Source organism: Penicillium macrosclerotiorum, assembly GCF_028827735.1.
Source record: "Penicillium macrosclerotiorum strain IBT 26536 chromosome Unknown utg000010l_segment0_segment0, whole genome shotgun sequence".
NCBI classification, from domain to species: domain Eukaryota; kingdom Fungi; phylum Ascomycota; class Eurotiomycetes; order Eurotiales; family Aspergillaceae; genus Penicillium; species Penicillium macrosclerotiorum.
The window spans coordinates 3,702,258-3,717,717 of record NW_026643089.1 but is presented as its reverse complement, the minus strand read 5'-3'; the positions used below and the strand labels follow the sequence as shown (position 1 = coordinate 3,717,717).

Sequence of the window (15,460 nt, the reverse complement as noted above, 5' to 3'; positions counted from 1 at the left end):
TTAAGAAGCCTGCAGATGGGCTCGATGGGCTTCCCTGCAATGGGTTTCCCTGAGGCCCCGGGGTCTTTCGCAACGATGATCATGGATCAAGGTATTGTACTTGTATAACAGTCGGCGCACACGCATGACAGGTGTTCGGCTCGGTCGGTCCTTGAAGATCTTGAATTCAATTTATTTTCAAGGGCAGGCTGGGCTGTTCTGAGATTATACTGTCAAAACTTGATCTAGATAATACTAGCGAAAGGACATGCGTGACTTTTGATTGTTCCCCCTCCCCTGTGTTTTTTGGGCATTTCGTTTTCTCCTTCCTTTGTTCCTTTGATCATTGAATAATCCAGTTGATTGACCGAAGGAAGGAGACGAGGTGCCCTCGTCTCGGGTTGACTGACTCCGTTCCAGCCTTCGATAGTTCAACATTGAACGATTATCAATATGGCCACCGACAAGATCACTTTTCTGACCAACTGGTATGCTGATGTGATCCTGCTTTGCATTTTACAGCCTTTTGGACCGTTTTGGTCTTGTGCACAAGTCCTTCATCCCTCACACATTCTAGAAAACCCCGGCTAAGTCTCGCTCTTCTCAAGGCACGCCACCCCGTACCATGCCCCCCTGTACCTCGCCCAGGCCCGTGGCTACTTCAAGGATGAAGGCCTCAAGGTCGCCTTGCTGGAGCCCAATGACCCATCTGATGTGACCGAAATCATCGGCAGCGGCAAGGTCGACATGGGCTTCAAGGCGATGATCCACACGCTAGCCGTATGTATCTTTATATCTCACGTGTGTCTACACAAATGAATGCCCTCGCCTCTAACGAATTCGACCTTGACCAGGCCAAAGCCCGTAACTTCCCCGTGACATCTATTGGGTCTCTTCTCGACGAGCCCTTCACGGGCGTGGTGTACTTGAAGTCCAGTGGTATCACTCCGGACTTCCGCTCGCTGAAGGGCAAGCGCATTGGCTACGTCGGCGAGTTTGGCAAGATTCAGATCGACGAGCTGACCAAGTACTATGGCATGACGGCTGATGACTATACGGCCGTTCGCTGTGGCATGAACGTCACCAAGGCAATCATCCGCGGTGATATCGACGCCGGCATCGGCCTGGAGAACGTGCAGATGGTCGAGCTGGAGGAGTGGCTGGCTACCCAAAACCGGCCGCGCGATGATGTTCAGATGCTGCGCATCGATCAACTTGCCGAGTTGGGTTGCTGCTGCTTCTGCTCCATCCTGTACATCGCTAATGACGCCTTCCTGGCAGCGAACGCCGACAAGGTCACTAAGTTTATGAAAGCCGTCAAGCGGGCGACCGATGCGGTTCTCGCCGACCCTGCCGGCACGTACGAGGAGTATGTTGACATGAAGCCCATCATGGCGACCCCCGTGAATCGCAAGATCTTCGAGCGCTCGTACGCGTACTTCAGTCGTGACCTAAAGAACGTCGCCCGAGACTGGGACAAGGTGACACGCTACGGCAAGCGCCTCGGGATCCTTGACGAGGCTTTCGAGTCAAACTACACCAACAGTTATCTCTCCTGGGGCTTGGATGCCGACTCTACCGATCCCACGGGCGATCAGAAGCGCATGGTGGAGCTGCAGAAGGAGGTCGCGATCAAAGGTGGCTTCAAGCGTCTGCCGGTCTCGGCCACTGCTTGAAATGGGTTTCATTTCATTTCCCTGCGACCTAGCTCAGAAATTATTCCGAGGTTCTTCTGAGACTAGCTAACTGGCTGCTGCTTGAACCTGAGTCGAATGGGTCGAATGCAAATTGAAGGATACGTCTTATTTCTGGGCCTTCGCTCTTTTTGCCCAGCTTCACTAAGCAAATCCCCTGAATGCAATAAGAAACTGCCATGTTTTGATGGTTTTTCTTAAAAAAAAATCCCTCTTCCTCTCTCCCTCTTTGTAGACCCGGTTCAATCAATTAGATATGTCGTGCCATGTGTGGCTGATGTATAAACAAGCCCAAGCGCCTCGCGATGATTAAAAACATATTGGTACAATGCCAGATTCAACAGCCCTTCATCCCAGTCCATTCATTCCTCGGGTTGTTTCAGCAAAGAATCTCCGACCCGATCACCGGTTTCCAAGTCACTCAAGTTCTCCAAGTCATCGAGCTCCTCCAGCTCATCCCCAGAAGCAACAGCTTGCCATATTTGTTCTTCATTTGTAAGACTCGGCCGAAGAGTGAGGATTCGTCGCCAGGCGCCGCGGACCAGGAACCTGCATACGAGCCAAGCTCCCACAACAATCGCGGTGGCGGACAAAAAGCCCAACCCAAACATTAATGGGGATGCAATATGGGCCTGGGAGAATTCATCGACTTCGCCTTCAAATACCCCGAGCTCGACACCCATGTTCTCTGGTTGCCAGGGCAAGGACTTGGTTGCGCCGAGGAAGCCACCCGTCTTATCCAGCGCGACAATCCGCAGCCGGGTATAGAGGGCATCCGGCGGGATGGAAATGCTGGTTTCAAAGCCGGTCTTGGGGACGGCCGAGATGAATTCATACCCCTCGTCTGCAGCATCGGGGTTCGCAATCCGTCGATCGGATATATGCTTCCCTTTCCCGTCACTGGGACCTTGTTCGCTCCAAGAAGTAATATTCCCGATGTCTTCCTCGGTCTCGTCGTCGGTCTCGGGAGCGAGCGACCCTTGTAACACCCAAGTGGCTACCTCTGTAGCTCCCAGCCAGCTTACGGCAGCCGCGGTGTCAGACAGTGCGACACTGGGCTTCGTCAGAGGCAAGCCGACCCAGTCCTGTTTGAAGACGCGATAAGAAATCGTATGTCCCTTACCGAAGCCATTTTGGGGCCCAAAATTCACTTCGCAAAGTGCCTCTCCGTCTGCCGAGAACTCGGTCCAGGCCGCGTCGTATCCATATCCCACCAGGACATTGCCATTCTCAAGCACCTGCACGGAGCCCTGCGATTGACTGCTGATCATCTGGGGATTCCAGAACTCCTGGAGCACGGAGACGGTCATTTCCTCCTCGTTGATCATTATGAACAACCCTCGGCTGGGGTTCTCCGGTGCGCCCACTCCTCGGGAAGCATTGTCGAAGATCGAGATGGCTCGCGTGGTATTTGTGTCGTACTCCACATGGAATCGGGCATGATGCTGCCAACTAATATTGGTCGCGGCACCGTCGCTCAGGTCCTTGAAGGAATTCTGCTTGCCTCCGAGTTTCCAGATGACATCGCCGGTTTTGCCGTCGATATAGGCCAGACAGCTCATGTACCGCGACGAAATCAAAAAGTTGCCACGCCAGTCCTTGTCTACGCTGTTGAGGTGGAAGAAATCCCAGGGCGTATCATGGCTCTCGCCGTTGCCTTCACGGCCGCGCTCAATCTCGTTGAATGAGAAATGCTCCGAGGCCCGCCATTGGAAGAGCAATTCGTTGGTTTCCACGTCGACTTCCTGGAAGACACCATCGTAGATCCATCCCTCCTCGGGTCCTCCGACCTCGCGGAGATCCATTGGGCGAGTTTCGTAGACGGCAAACACGGCCGTATCGTCGTGAGTGATCTGGAATTCATGCAAGTCGGCTGGCAGACCGCTGGCACCTTTGATCTTGTAGACTTCTTCGTAGTGGGAGTTTAACTGTATCGGGTCAGGTCCGATTGGAGGTCGCCATGCATTCCCATGGAATTTCAAGTATCTACTAGGTTCGCGCTTACCATGTAGTATATCCCATCTCCGTGGCCTCGGATCGAGTCATCGCCCACCCAAAATGTCAGATACCGCTCCCCCTTGTACGTATATACGTTAGCATTATACGTGGTATGAAGTTCCTTGAACCAGACGAGATGCCCCTCCTGGTCAAGAATCATCGGGCCCGGGTGTCGGATCGAGTCGCCCCGCGGTGCAAGGATGGTATACTTGCCATCCTCACATATCTTGCTCCGGCGCCAGTAGTTGAGAATCGGCCCCGACACGTCGGCGGAGAGGTATCGCTGGAGCGGAAACGCGCCCCTGAAGCCATGGGCGTACTTGGCCGAGCGGTAGAGATTATCAATATCCGGCGACGCCACGGCGGAAGCACAGAGGAACCATAGCGCTCCAATGAGACGCATGAGCGGCAGAAAAGCCATCATGAATTGAAAGAGAACGATGACATCGTGTTGCTGTCGAAGTAATAAACAAGAAAAGCCCCCACGGGGGAAGGACAAGGCTGGGCAGGATCTTTTCTAGATCCCTTTTTTTGATTTTTAATTTTTTTTTTTTCATAGCCTGAAGCTCGTTCGTGTTGAGACTCAGAATTGGGAATTGACCCGCGTAGCCAAAGCAGCGACTGGATCAGCATTTGCGTCTGCCATTCCCACCAGGGCCATCGGGTCGGCGGCTGGCAGCGGATTGGCCCTGGGACAAGTTGATTCCTGGTGCCGGCGCCACCCAAAGGGGCCCATGTGGAACCTGCCGCGACAGCTTGCGCGGCACTGAGACTTATGTGGAGGCCGGTCGGTTCGTCTGAATCGGGGTCTCGTTGGGCCTGGAGAAGGACACAGTCAGTGCTCGAGTGCAGGCGGATGACGATCAGAGGGTCCTTATGAGGCTCTATTCCTCGTATCCCGCTTTCGATTGAGCGGGGCGGCGGACAGAACACGGAGCCATATACGAAGGATGGCGTTGCGGATCAGAACCGAACGCGACTCTCGGCTCCCAAATCCTCTTCGTGCTCTTCGTCATCTCCGCTGAGGCGGAGCCGAAAGTGGCTGCCACCACGATTGATAGACTCGGGACTCGGAATAAGGCAACAAGGCCCCAAGAAGATACTAAGTCCGACACGAAAATCTACCATTCTCCGCCATCGACTGGACACTACGGAGCACGGAGTAGATGTATTTGACTTTTTCCATGTCGAATTGACACACTTTCTGTAACTTCCATGCTTCATGAATTACATCCAACCCCCAGCATCAATCATCTATTCCCATTGACTACCTAACTATAGACATGCAACTACATAGCATCTCCCTTGGCGAGGTAAACAATGAAACGTCCTCATTCTCTTCTCACATCTCTTTCAGGAATGAACTGGTGGGTCGCAACCCCAACCCACTCTTCTCATACGCCATATCAATCATTCTCATTTGCTGAATGGAATCGTCGGCACTGACCCAGTATTGCGTCGGACGTCCCTTGACCCCGTTCACAAACTCTTCCAGTTGATATCGATAGGACATCCACCAGTCTTCGCCTGGTAGGTTCGCAAAATGACCGCCAGCCTCCTTAAAGCTATACGCTTTGTGAGACTGGGACTCCACCCAACTCTTGAGAGGCTGCCGGTTACGGGTGTCGCGGATGACATATGAATCGTTGACGTCAATGCGATGCCAGATAAAGGAATGAATAAAGCCATGTAACGTCTTTTGTCTCGTGCGTATTTTCTCTTGTGTAGGTGGCAGACTTGTATCTGGTATCACGACCTCGCACATCGTCACTCTCGCTTCAGATGGCTTCCATAAGACAGGTCCTCTGAGTGAAGTCGTTGCCTCGCCGATCCCGCCGCCAGGAAATCGAAACTGGGCTTTGAAATCATAGTCGCACTTATCGTGGAGTTTGTCCCCGAAGATACTAGTGTCACACTTGAGGCACTCTTCCGGCTCGTCATTGAAGATTATGCAGAGCATGCCGAAATTATACGTACCAAGGTTCATCATGCTACCTCCAGAGAGGCTATAGTTGAACTCAATGTTTTCCTTGGAAGTAAGCACCCATGGTACCATAGAATCCGTGTAGGCATGAACCACGTCAGCTGAGGTGATGAAAGATCGAAATAGCTGGATGGCCGGATGGAAGCGATGGTGAAAAGCTTCCAGGAGAAGTGGAGCATTTGGCTGAGATAGCTCCAGCATAGTGAAGAGGGCCTTGGCTTCTGCCGCATTGGATACCGACGGTTTCTCTACTAAGACATGCTTTCCAGCACGAATAGCGCGGATAGCCCACTCAAAATGCAAGCCATTCGGGAGAGGTATAAAAATGGCATCAATGTTTGGGTCATCGAGCAATTCTGCAGAATTTCGTGTATTTACTCTGTTTATTCGCACCGGTCCATTAGATTCAGTGGGAAACTGACCTTGGTATGACCCTTTTACATCAGGGATGCCGTACTCTTTGGCAAACTGTTTGGCTCGATTCTGGTCCCTTGCGGAAACAGCTTGCACGATTACTTCGGGGTGCGATTTTGCCGGGGTTATCAGAGCCAAGGGACTTGAAACTGTTGATCAATATTCAAGAGACATACTCCATATTCATCATTGAGCGGAATACTTCACGACCAATACTTACGCAATCTTGGCAGCTCCTAGGACACCGATCCGGATAGCATTGCTCTTCTTTTCGACAGTTTGGGGATTAAAGGCAGTATAAACACGTCCTATCAGCGAGATCATCTTCGTTCTTCTTGTATATTTGATATTGTCACAATCTCTTCACTGCCGAAAAATTGACGCGAGATATATATAATAGAGTCAAGAAGAATAGATCAAGTCAGGGAGTAAACCAGTCTGTAGGCAACCCACATTTCTCAAATCCGCGCTCTAGACAGATATCCCGATATTATGTGAGGATGCTTCGGGTTATTTTTTATTGGATGTGATGCACTGATTATTAGTCGGGTTTTTAGACCTTTACTTTATGTACAGCGTGAGGGCTAAATCCGAGGTTCGGACCCGAACACCTCTCGGATCCGAAAGGATGTTTTGAATGTATCGGACTCGGGAGAATCGAGAGCGAATTCAAAAATAAACATTTAAAAAGAATCTAATTTTCGACGCATGCACTTTATCAACACAATGAGACAGCGGAAAGACTGTAATGTGAGTATCCGCTCGGATGTCTCAATATTTTCTCTGCCACGTGGGACTTTCCTATCATGGCTGCAGCCGCTTTTTTGAAGGCGCTTAGTGTCAGGCTCACTGAGCCGATTTCAGTCCGGGTTCAGACTAATCGAGTTGCTCAGTGCCATCGCACGGGATGGACCAGTGGGGGCCGATAATCAGTGGTTACACTTAATCAGAAGATGGAAAAAATGCTGGGATAAAGGAAGTTGTTGAGGACTCGATTCGATGATATTGGTCATTGAATTATTGCCGATTTCTGAGGGGGCAGCTCAATATCTTTCTTTCCTCGAGCTCTCCGAGCTTCCTCACCAGAAGATATGGACATACTGATGAGCTGGTTCTGCTCTATCCTTTTGTATCCGGAAGAAGCTTTTTCATTTCTGTTCACGTCATATTGGCTATCTGTTTGCTTGCAAAATGGAATGATAGTCAAATCGTCAATGGCATTCTACGAGGAGGAATTGACATGTGGCGCCTCCAGAGCAGAAAGCGGGGGATATCAAGGTCATGTAATGAGTGATACAATACGGTGGTGTTATTTGAGGTGCGTTCAATATATCAGGAGGTCAAGAATACTTGTCTATATAGCCTCTCCGGCTTGTATAGCGGGAGTCCTGTTTCTCGTTAATTCTATCGCTGTGAGAGAAGAAATTAGAATAAGATGAGCAGTTAGCTCTCAAGAAAATTGAGGGTGGACTTATTACAGTACATAAGGTGGTTCTTCGCCTGGGAACGATAGAGTTATCCCAAGACCCATGAAGGCAATTACTTCTTGAGGATGGCTTTAAATATAGTCTCATTAAACTTGATACATCTGTCTCTAGCACGTCTTCAGAGATACTACATACCTTTTCGAGTTTCTGGGAATCTAAATTACTCTAAGTATGAGCGAATGAGTGAAGGTAGCTTACACCCCTCCACAAAACGGCGTAGAGTCCCATGGGCTCCCAGGAATATCGGGCGAAGAACTGGGCACTAAAACGAAGTTTGAGGGCCAATATATGGCATTGGAAACCCGGAGCCTAGGGCTGAGATATATGGAAAGCTAGAAACACATCATGAAAAACAAGGTCAAAGCAAATATATGGGAATCTATTATATTCAATCAATTATTCTGAATTGGTTGGGAAATCCCTGCATCCGATCTCGTTGCGAATTTTTAAAGCGAACCCCCGACAATATTGATTTGAGCGCCCGCAAGCATGGTTCTGTGATCTATTTGGTACGCTTGTAGATCTTGGCCAAGAAAGACTCAAAGACCTCCTTCTTCAGGCCGGTAGTCTCATCCACAGCAGCAATCTTGGTGCGCAGCTCGCCGACCACCTTCTCCTCGTAATCCTTGTACAACTTCTCCAGCTCAAGTTCGTTAAAGATCTTCTTGACCTTGGCTTCTTGCTCCTTGTCCTTGCGGCCATATGCGGAGTCGAGCACCGCACGTTGCTCCGGGGTGCAGCGCTGGATGGCCTGGTTGACCAGCCATGAGCACTTGTTGTCCTGAATGTCGGTACCAATTTTGCCAATGATTGAGGGGTCACCGAAGTTGTCGAGGTAGTCGTCCTGGATCTGGAAGTATTGGCCCAGCGGAATGAGGATGTCGTGCGCCTGCTTCAAGGTCTCGGGGGTCGCAAGTTGCAGGTAGAGCAGGGCCAGAGCCACAGGGAGGTAGAAGCTGTAGTAGGCGGTCTTGTAGGTGACAATAAACATGTACTTCTCCATGGAGAAGTTGTCGAGGTTGACGTTATCCTCGGGCGCAGTGATCAGATCACACAGCTGACCCAGCTCGGTTTGCCAGGTGGTTTCGTGGAAAAGTTCAACAAGATCGATGTAGGCAGGGTGGGAACGGAAGCGCTGTTTTAGGATCATGTAGATCGCCGACTCCAGCATAAAGGCGTCGTTGATGGCGATCAGGCCAACCTTATCTTGGCGGTACCAGCAGGGTTGACCACGACGAGTGATAGAGCTGTCCATAATATCATCGCTGACAAGAAAGAAGGCCTGCAGCAACTCAGTGAGCCAGCCCAGGATGCTCAAGTGCTCGAATTGGTCATCGGTCAGGGGCTTCTTCAGGAGAGCGAGGCCGGTATCGGGGACCGAGAGGCCGCGGTTCAGCTTGCCGCCGGGGACATTGGCATTGAGAGACTAGAGGTCTTGTCAGTTTCAATTATCCATTGCCTGGAGTGTATGCCGATGTTTTCTAGGGAGCGGGGAGAGTGATGATGGGCATTGTCCTACTTTCTCAAACCACTCGACAGCATTGGCAGGGAGGTTGTACCGCTTCGCATGGGCCAGGATATCCTGAGCCAGCGCAGGGTAGATAGCTTCAAAGTCGGCACGCTTGGTAGTGGAAGCCATGATCATGAAGATTAGGGGATGACGATGCGGACAAACGAAAGTCGGTGGGCCAAACAATTTACCCCCAATCGCTTTCCAATCCCCGCGGAGGGGGATGTTTGCCATTTTTGCGGCGTTTGGACTGTTTGCTGCGCGCTTGGCACCAGTACGCAACTGCTCCGCGGTGACCTACTTCTAACTTCGCTGTGCTTCATGTTCGATATTGGATGCTTGTGCAAGCCCGCAATTGCTTGCCACAGCACAGGCGCATTCAAACCAAAGTCTTTGTTTTATCCGCAATTGCTTTGCTGCTGCCCATCTCCAGCGCCAAGCCCTGTTAGCCAGTCGCGTCAACAACGCGCCAAGCCCGAACTTTTTATAGGTTGACCACGATAAATACAGGACTGTGTGGGGATTTTTCAGGTCGTGGGACATCCGAAGCTTTCCCCATAGGGATTCCCTTCTTGTGGATCCGAATGCGATTTTCTGATACTCGGAATTAATCACAACCCCGCGTCTTTGGAACACAACCATGGATTTCACCCAAGAGGACCTGCAAGAGCTCAAGTATAGGTTCGAAGATGCTGCAATCAAATGCTCGGAGAGGTGCTTGTACCAATCATCCAAATGGTGCGCGAAGATCGAGGCCCCGACTTCTCTGACGGAGAAAGAACAACTAACCAGCTTCTTTTGGTCCACAGGGCAGCGGAGATGCTTGATTCTCTCTTACCAATCGACCACGAGGATACCGATGCTGAATCCCCGATGGATATAGCAGAGCCTGCGATTCCGTCTATCAATCCATATTTGCACCCCCAGGACCCTGTCGAGGCTGCGCTGGAGGCTCAAGAAGCCCACAAATATCTCCTCGCCAAGTCGTACTTTGATACCCGGGAATATGATCGCTGTGCGGCCGTCTTCTTGCCCCCGACAACGCCGCCCATTCCTCTATCGTTGGCATCACCAAACTCCAAGCCAAAGCAGCCCCGGACAACCCCACTGAAGGGCAAAGACAAAGCCTCCCCATTCCAAGGATCCAAAGCCCACGGGAATGCCCTCAGAAACCCGTATCCGAAGTTAAGCCAAAAGTCACTATTCCTCGCCTTGTATGCCAAATACCTGGCCGGCGAAAAACGCAAAGACGAAGAAATTGAGATGGTGCTTGGGCCAGCAGATGGTGGGATGGCTGTCAACCGAGAGTTGCCAGATCTTGCCCGTGGGTTGGATGGCTGGCTGGCTGAGCGCACTGCTAAGGGACTAGATGATCAAGGTCAAGGATGGTTGGAGTACCTTTATGCTGTTGTTTTGCTTAAGGGACGAAATGAGGACCTGGCCAAGACTTGGCTCCTTCGGAGTGTCCACCAAAACCCCTTCCACTGGGGCGCATGGCAGGAATTAAATGACCTTCTTGGTAGCATTGAGGACGTATGGCCTTTCATTGGCCCAATTTTTGATTATTATGCGGGTGCTAACATCGTCACTAGTTGAAACAAATCAAGGACCTCCTTCCGGAAAATATCATGACCCTCATATTCTATGTCTACTGCAGCCAGGAACTATACCAAGCAACTGACGACACCTATTCAACTCTCAATGACCTGCAAGCTATCTTCCCGACCAGTGCATTCCTACAAACTCAAAACGCGCTACTTTTCTACCATAACAAAGGTACACGCCCTTCTGACTGTCGTTTCATTAATTTGCTTGTTTGTTCCTAGCTAACGAGCCTTTAGATTTTGAACGAGCGTCTAACATTTTTAATGAGATCCTCGCAACATCACCTCACCGCCTGGATAGCCTCGACCATTATTCTAACATTCTATACGTCATGAATGAGCGACCTCGGTTGGCCTTTGTTGCGCAGATTGCAACTGCCACAGATAAATTCCGTCCGGAGACATGCTGTGTCGTGGGCAACTACTACTCTCTAAAATCCGAACACGAAAAGGCCGTGATGTACTTCCGTCGTGCTCTGACACTCGACCGGAATTTCCTATCGGCATGGACCCTCATGGGCCATGAATACATCGAGATGAAGAATACTCACACCGCTATTGAATCCTATCGCCGCGCCGTCGATGTCAATCGCAAGGACTATCGTGCCTGGTATGGTCTCGGTCAAGCCTATGAAGTTTTAGACATGTCCTTCTACGCCCTTTTCTATTATCAGCGTGCGGCAGCTCTACGTCCCTATGATCCAAAGATGTGGCAAGCCGTCGGATCATGTTATGCGAAGATGGGCCGTGTTGAGCAGAGTATCCAGGCCCTGAAGCGTGCTCTGGTTGCAGGCTCATATTATGCTGATGATGCTCCCGGAGCGGGTGCGCGGAAAATGCTCGACCCGGAGACCCTGCACCAAATTGCAACCCTCTACGAACGTCTCGGTGACGAGGAGGAGGCAGCTGCGTACATGGAATTGACTCTTCAGCAAGAATCGGGCGGAGCCCCTGTTGATAATGAACAGGATTCCGATGAGGACGACGAGTACTCATCCGCTTCCGAACATGCTACGCACAGTGATGCCGAGCACTCTGGAGATGGTCGCTCGGACGATGGTCACATTCGCTCTCGTCAGCGCCGCCGCAAGCCTCATGCTAGAACATCGTCCTTCGGTGTTCAGAATGACGAGTCGAGTGCTGGTGAGACATGGCACCACCCGACAGCAACTACATCCAAAGCCCGCCTTTGGTTGGCACAATATGCGCTACGGAATGGTGATCTGGATCGGGCAGATCAGTTGGCAAGTGAATTGTGTCAGGATGGAATGGAGGTGGAGGAGGCGAAGGCTCTGATGCGAGATGTTCGTGCTAGGAGAGAAAATGCGAACTAGTCTTTTTTGGTGTCCGGCAAAGGGGAGTTTTTATCTCAATCTCATCAGGCTAGCGCGGCGTTTCTTGTCATCTCGACGACTCCATGAGTGTTTTTTACACACAAGTTTCCAATGTACGTTATTCTTTTCCTATTCTGCTTAGTATATTGTAACATCAGTTGCTGCTAGTATGCAACAGCGAGTCAACAGAGGGGTACTCTCCAAGTGCCAAAACTTCATCTTCGTCAAAACTTGCCAAAAGGCATGGAGATTGCTCACGGTTATCAATGCCAAAATTCATTGTTTGCCCTGACTCTTGTGTTCTATCTCCTGCCGTCAAATCCCATCGAAGACATGCATAATAATATCGGCGGCCAAGATCTCGCCAAGTCTCTCGCAGGCAAAATCGAAGATCCTCAGGCTCAAGATTCTCTTCCAGTATGACCGAGTCTAAGAAGATAATTCTTCCTTTGGGAGGGAATGCGGTCGTGTCTCGGCGGATTGATTGAAGAACGAATTTCGCCACTTTCTGTATTTCCGGTCCAAGTCGTGATTCCCCAGGATTGATCAAAGCCATTCCATAGACTATGCCTTGAGATGCCGCCAGAGGATTCGATTTTCGGAAAGCGGAGACAAAGCCTTCGGAGCATAGGGCGTGAAAGAATTCACAAATCCCAGAAGAATTTTCGTTTGCCTTCCGTAAATATTGCGTTGTCGATTTTCCAGGCATATAGACAGGGATTGTTGTCAATGGTGATTGAAATATTTCACCTTGATATTCATTTGAGAGGTATTTTGTGTCAATTTCTGTACCATTTTGATTGGGCTTTACTTGATTCTCGTGGTGCATGGAATCGAAATTGGTTGGTCGTGCGTTGGATGAGTCTTTCTGGTCCTGTTTTCCCAGCGCCGAGGAACTGATACTGGTAAAATTTAGATCAGTTCTCTTGTGAGACAACAAATTCACGTTTTCAGCTAGCACAGTTGGGTCATGAGACATATTCCGAGTACAAGACAGAATCCTAGTCTCATCGATGTGCACTACAGGAGAATCCTCGGTGCTGTTATGCGAGTGATTCAAGCTTGAATGTCGGTAGGCTGTATTGACCAATCGACAAGAGTCCATTGAAGAACCACGGTCAGTAAATGTGGCATGAGTACTTTCCGATGTTGGGGTTTCATTTGACTCTGCTTCGTACGATATTGCCGAAGAGGGGCTGCAAGATCTTTGGACCTTGTAATGACCAGATTCATCTCCAACCTTCAATCTCTTGCACCATTGTTCTTGTTCTTGGGATAGCTCTTCTGCGGGTATAGATCTGGAGTCCTCTGCCAGAAGTTGCAGTTCGCGGAAAGAAGCAGCCTCCTCAAGTGCCCTTTCTGTATGAATTTTCAGAATTCTGGGGAAGCGTAGAGTGTAGTACCTTGCACCAGATGGCTTTTCAAATCCACTGCCCATCATCTCGACGATAAACGGTCTTTTGAAAACCACAGAAGCCGCCGGGATCTCACTTCGTCCATACTCAAGATGAAAAATCTCGAAAGATTCTGGGTCAGAAGCGTAGAATTCCCCAAATTGATTGAGGTATTGTAAAAAGGTTCGATTCATGCAATGACGATTGATCACATCGATCACTTTGAACTGCGGTACAGCTTCAACTTGAAGAATAGCATCCTTGTTCAGGAGACATCCGACCAGAAAATGGGTCCACTTCAATTTTGTGGAAGGGGAAATGGCGGCCGCTTCTTGGGCATTGTAACAAGCACCTACTAACGCGAGATCCACAGTATCACCAAGACCCGGGATGTAGTCCTTTTTGAGCTTGATCCATCGACTAAACGACTTATCGACGCCAGCAGCGTATATCGGGAAATATGGTTCATCGCACCCCTTCAAAACATACCCCTCCCACCTTTGGGTTATCGCCTTTGCAAAGCTGGCTTCGAGCCGGCTTTTGCTGTCAATTCGGCTGAAGTCCAAAATATCTTGTTCCGCTACAGCAGCGTGGCCAGGAATACTTTGAACTACTTTTTGAAGAAGGAGCCTTCTTTTTCGATGGGGAGCTCTGAGGCACACGTCATCATCTAGAAGAAGAATGTCGAAAAACACAATCATCAGATGCTCATATGGCTGTGGCCTGTTTTCATCAGCTCAATCTATGGAATACCAGCTCAATGTATACTAACGGGGAATCTTGTTCGATGCCAATGAACGTGCCGGATCGGGAAAGGAATTTGCGAAGCTTGTGGAATCCTACAACTCCGCCATGCTTATCGCTCCACACGAGTAGCTCTCCTTCGAGAATACACCGGGTGGAAAACCTGCACCTAGGCTTTCCAATTTGAAGCGATTCTTCCAAGACTGTGAAAATGGCAGACCTATCTGTGGTGGAATCTTTGCCGCTTTTGGAGAAGATTTGTATTGGGTTTTGTTTCCTTGTTAGATCAATATGGATCTGACAATATTCCCCATCATACTTCCTTTCGACGCTCATACGACGTCCATTCGCCATTTGCAGACAGTGTTTGATACTGCGAGCCTTGAAATATTCAGGTCGGCCAATTTTAATTCCTGTTCTTGGCTGCAAATGTTCAAGGGCAATCGAAGACAAAGTGCCCGCCAGCTTCGGATTGGGGCGAGATGGGAAATGATTCAAGGGTTTTGAAGCCAACATACCTAATGCTCCTTCTAAGGTGCTCTGAAACTGAAGAAGATGTGGAAGCAAAAAGTGGAACCCTTCCAGAGTAATCCTCTCCGGGAGGGCTACTGGAGCGTAGCTCTTCAAAATCATGCGAGTAAGCCACTTCGCATCGCGGCTGCTCATTCTGCGATACAGTGGCGAAAGAGCGCCTTCAACGCTCACTGCAGATTGTTGTCGGCGAACCTGTGGGCCTGAGAAGCGGCACCGTGAAGCAATCATCGCCAGAGCCTGGTCAATCTCTTCTACCGAGACCTCACAACCATCGGGGACATGATTTTCAGCCTGGCGCATCACATCCTCGACGCACTGTCCCAGGTCAGGGCCACCAGACTTCCACCATCGCTCCATCTCTGCCAGCCGGGATGATCCCAAGCCCAGGCAGCGGCCAATCACGCGTGCCAATGATGTGGCCTGCAGCCAGTACACTCGGTCAGGACGTCGCTCGGGAAACATGCATGAAAGCAGGGCCAGCATATCTGTATCGGGGGAATGAATATTCCTGTCATGGCGGACGAACCATTGAGCAATGACTCGAATATCTGGTACATCTTTCCTCGTCGAAGCAGCCTTGGCCGTCCGGTTGTCCTCTAGGCTCGCTAGTAGGTCACAGAGATGGGAGAATTTGAATCCCATGAGGACGGCTGATATGGATTATATTAATTCCAAGGCATTTTCGCTTTCCTGTTCACCGAATAACACATGTCAATTCAATGTGATGCAGGACTACTGTGGGACGCGAAAATTCGCGGCGGGTTGAGACTGTGGGACACGAAAG

The 15,460-nt window shown here is 50.0% G+C and overlaps 6 protein-coding genes across 6 annotated transcripts; 2 read left to right on the top strand and 4 right to left on the bottom strand.

The window, feature by feature from the left end:
* Positions 1–432: 432 nt before the first annotated feature.
* Positions 433–1,655, top strand: N7462_010941 (NMT1/THI5 family protein; the record flags this gene model as incomplete). Its single annotated transcript, XM_057082655.1, has 3 exons — positions 433–467; positions 588–759; positions 834–1,655. 3 exons carry the CDS (start codon positions 433–435, stop codon positions 1,653–1,655), a joined length of 1,029 nt encoding a protein of 342 aa, XP_056929695.1.
* Positions 1,656–2,035: 380 nt separating this feature from the next.
* N7462_010940 (arylsulfotransferase family protein) lies at positions 2,036–4,092 on the bottom strand (the record flags this gene model as incomplete). Its single annotated transcript, XM_057082654.1, has 2 exons — positions 2,036–3,601; positions 3,679–4,092. 2 exons carry the CDS (start codon positions 4,090–4,092, stop codon positions 2,036–2,038), a joined length of 1,980 nt encoding a protein of 659 aa, XP_056929694.1.
* Positions 4,093–5,013: 921 nt separating this feature from the next.
* Positions 5,014–6,393, bottom strand: N7462_010939 (Gfo/Idh/MocA family protein; the record flags this gene model as incomplete). The annotated part of the gene is made up of 3 exons (XM_057082653.1): positions 5,014–6,011; positions 6,078–6,211; positions 6,290–6,393. 3 exons carry the CDS (start codon positions 6,391–6,393, stop codon positions 5,014–5,016), a joined length of 1,236 nt encoding a protein of 411 aa, XP_056929693.1.
* Positions 6,394–8,058: 1,665 nt separating this feature from the next.
* erg20 (bifunctional (2E,6E)-farnesyl diphosphate synthase/dimethylallyltranstransferase) lies at positions 8,059–9,195 on the bottom strand (the record flags this gene model as incomplete). Its single annotated transcript, XM_057082652.1, has 2 exons — positions 8,059–8,982; positions 9,076–9,195. The coding sequence occupies 2 exons, from the start codon at positions 9,193–9,195 to the stop codon at positions 8,059–8,061; spliced, it is 1,044 nt and encodes a 347-aa protein (XP_056929692.1).
* Positions 9,196–9,706: 511 nt separating this feature from the next.
* Positions 9,707–12,004, top strand: N7462_010937 (anaphase promoting complex subunit CDC23; the record flags this gene model as incomplete). The annotated part of the gene is made up of 4 exons (XM_057082651.1): positions 9,707–9,804; positions 9,876–10,599; positions 10,659–10,842; positions 10,908–12,004. The coding sequence occupies 4 exons, from the start codon at positions 9,707–9,709 to the stop codon at positions 12,002–12,004; spliced, it is 2,103 nt and encodes a 700-aa protein (XP_056929691.1).
* Positions 12,005–12,158: 154 nt separating this feature from the next.
* N7462_010936 (ATP dependent DNA ligase domain protein) lies at positions 12,159–15,318 on the bottom strand (the record flags this gene model as incomplete). Its single annotated transcript, XM_057082650.1, has 2 exons — positions 12,159–14,121; positions 14,171–15,318. 2 exons carry the CDS (start codon positions 15,316–15,318, stop codon positions 12,159–12,161), a joined length of 3,111 nt encoding a protein of 1,036 aa, XP_056929690.1.
* Positions 15,319–15,460: the final 142 nt, after the last annotated feature.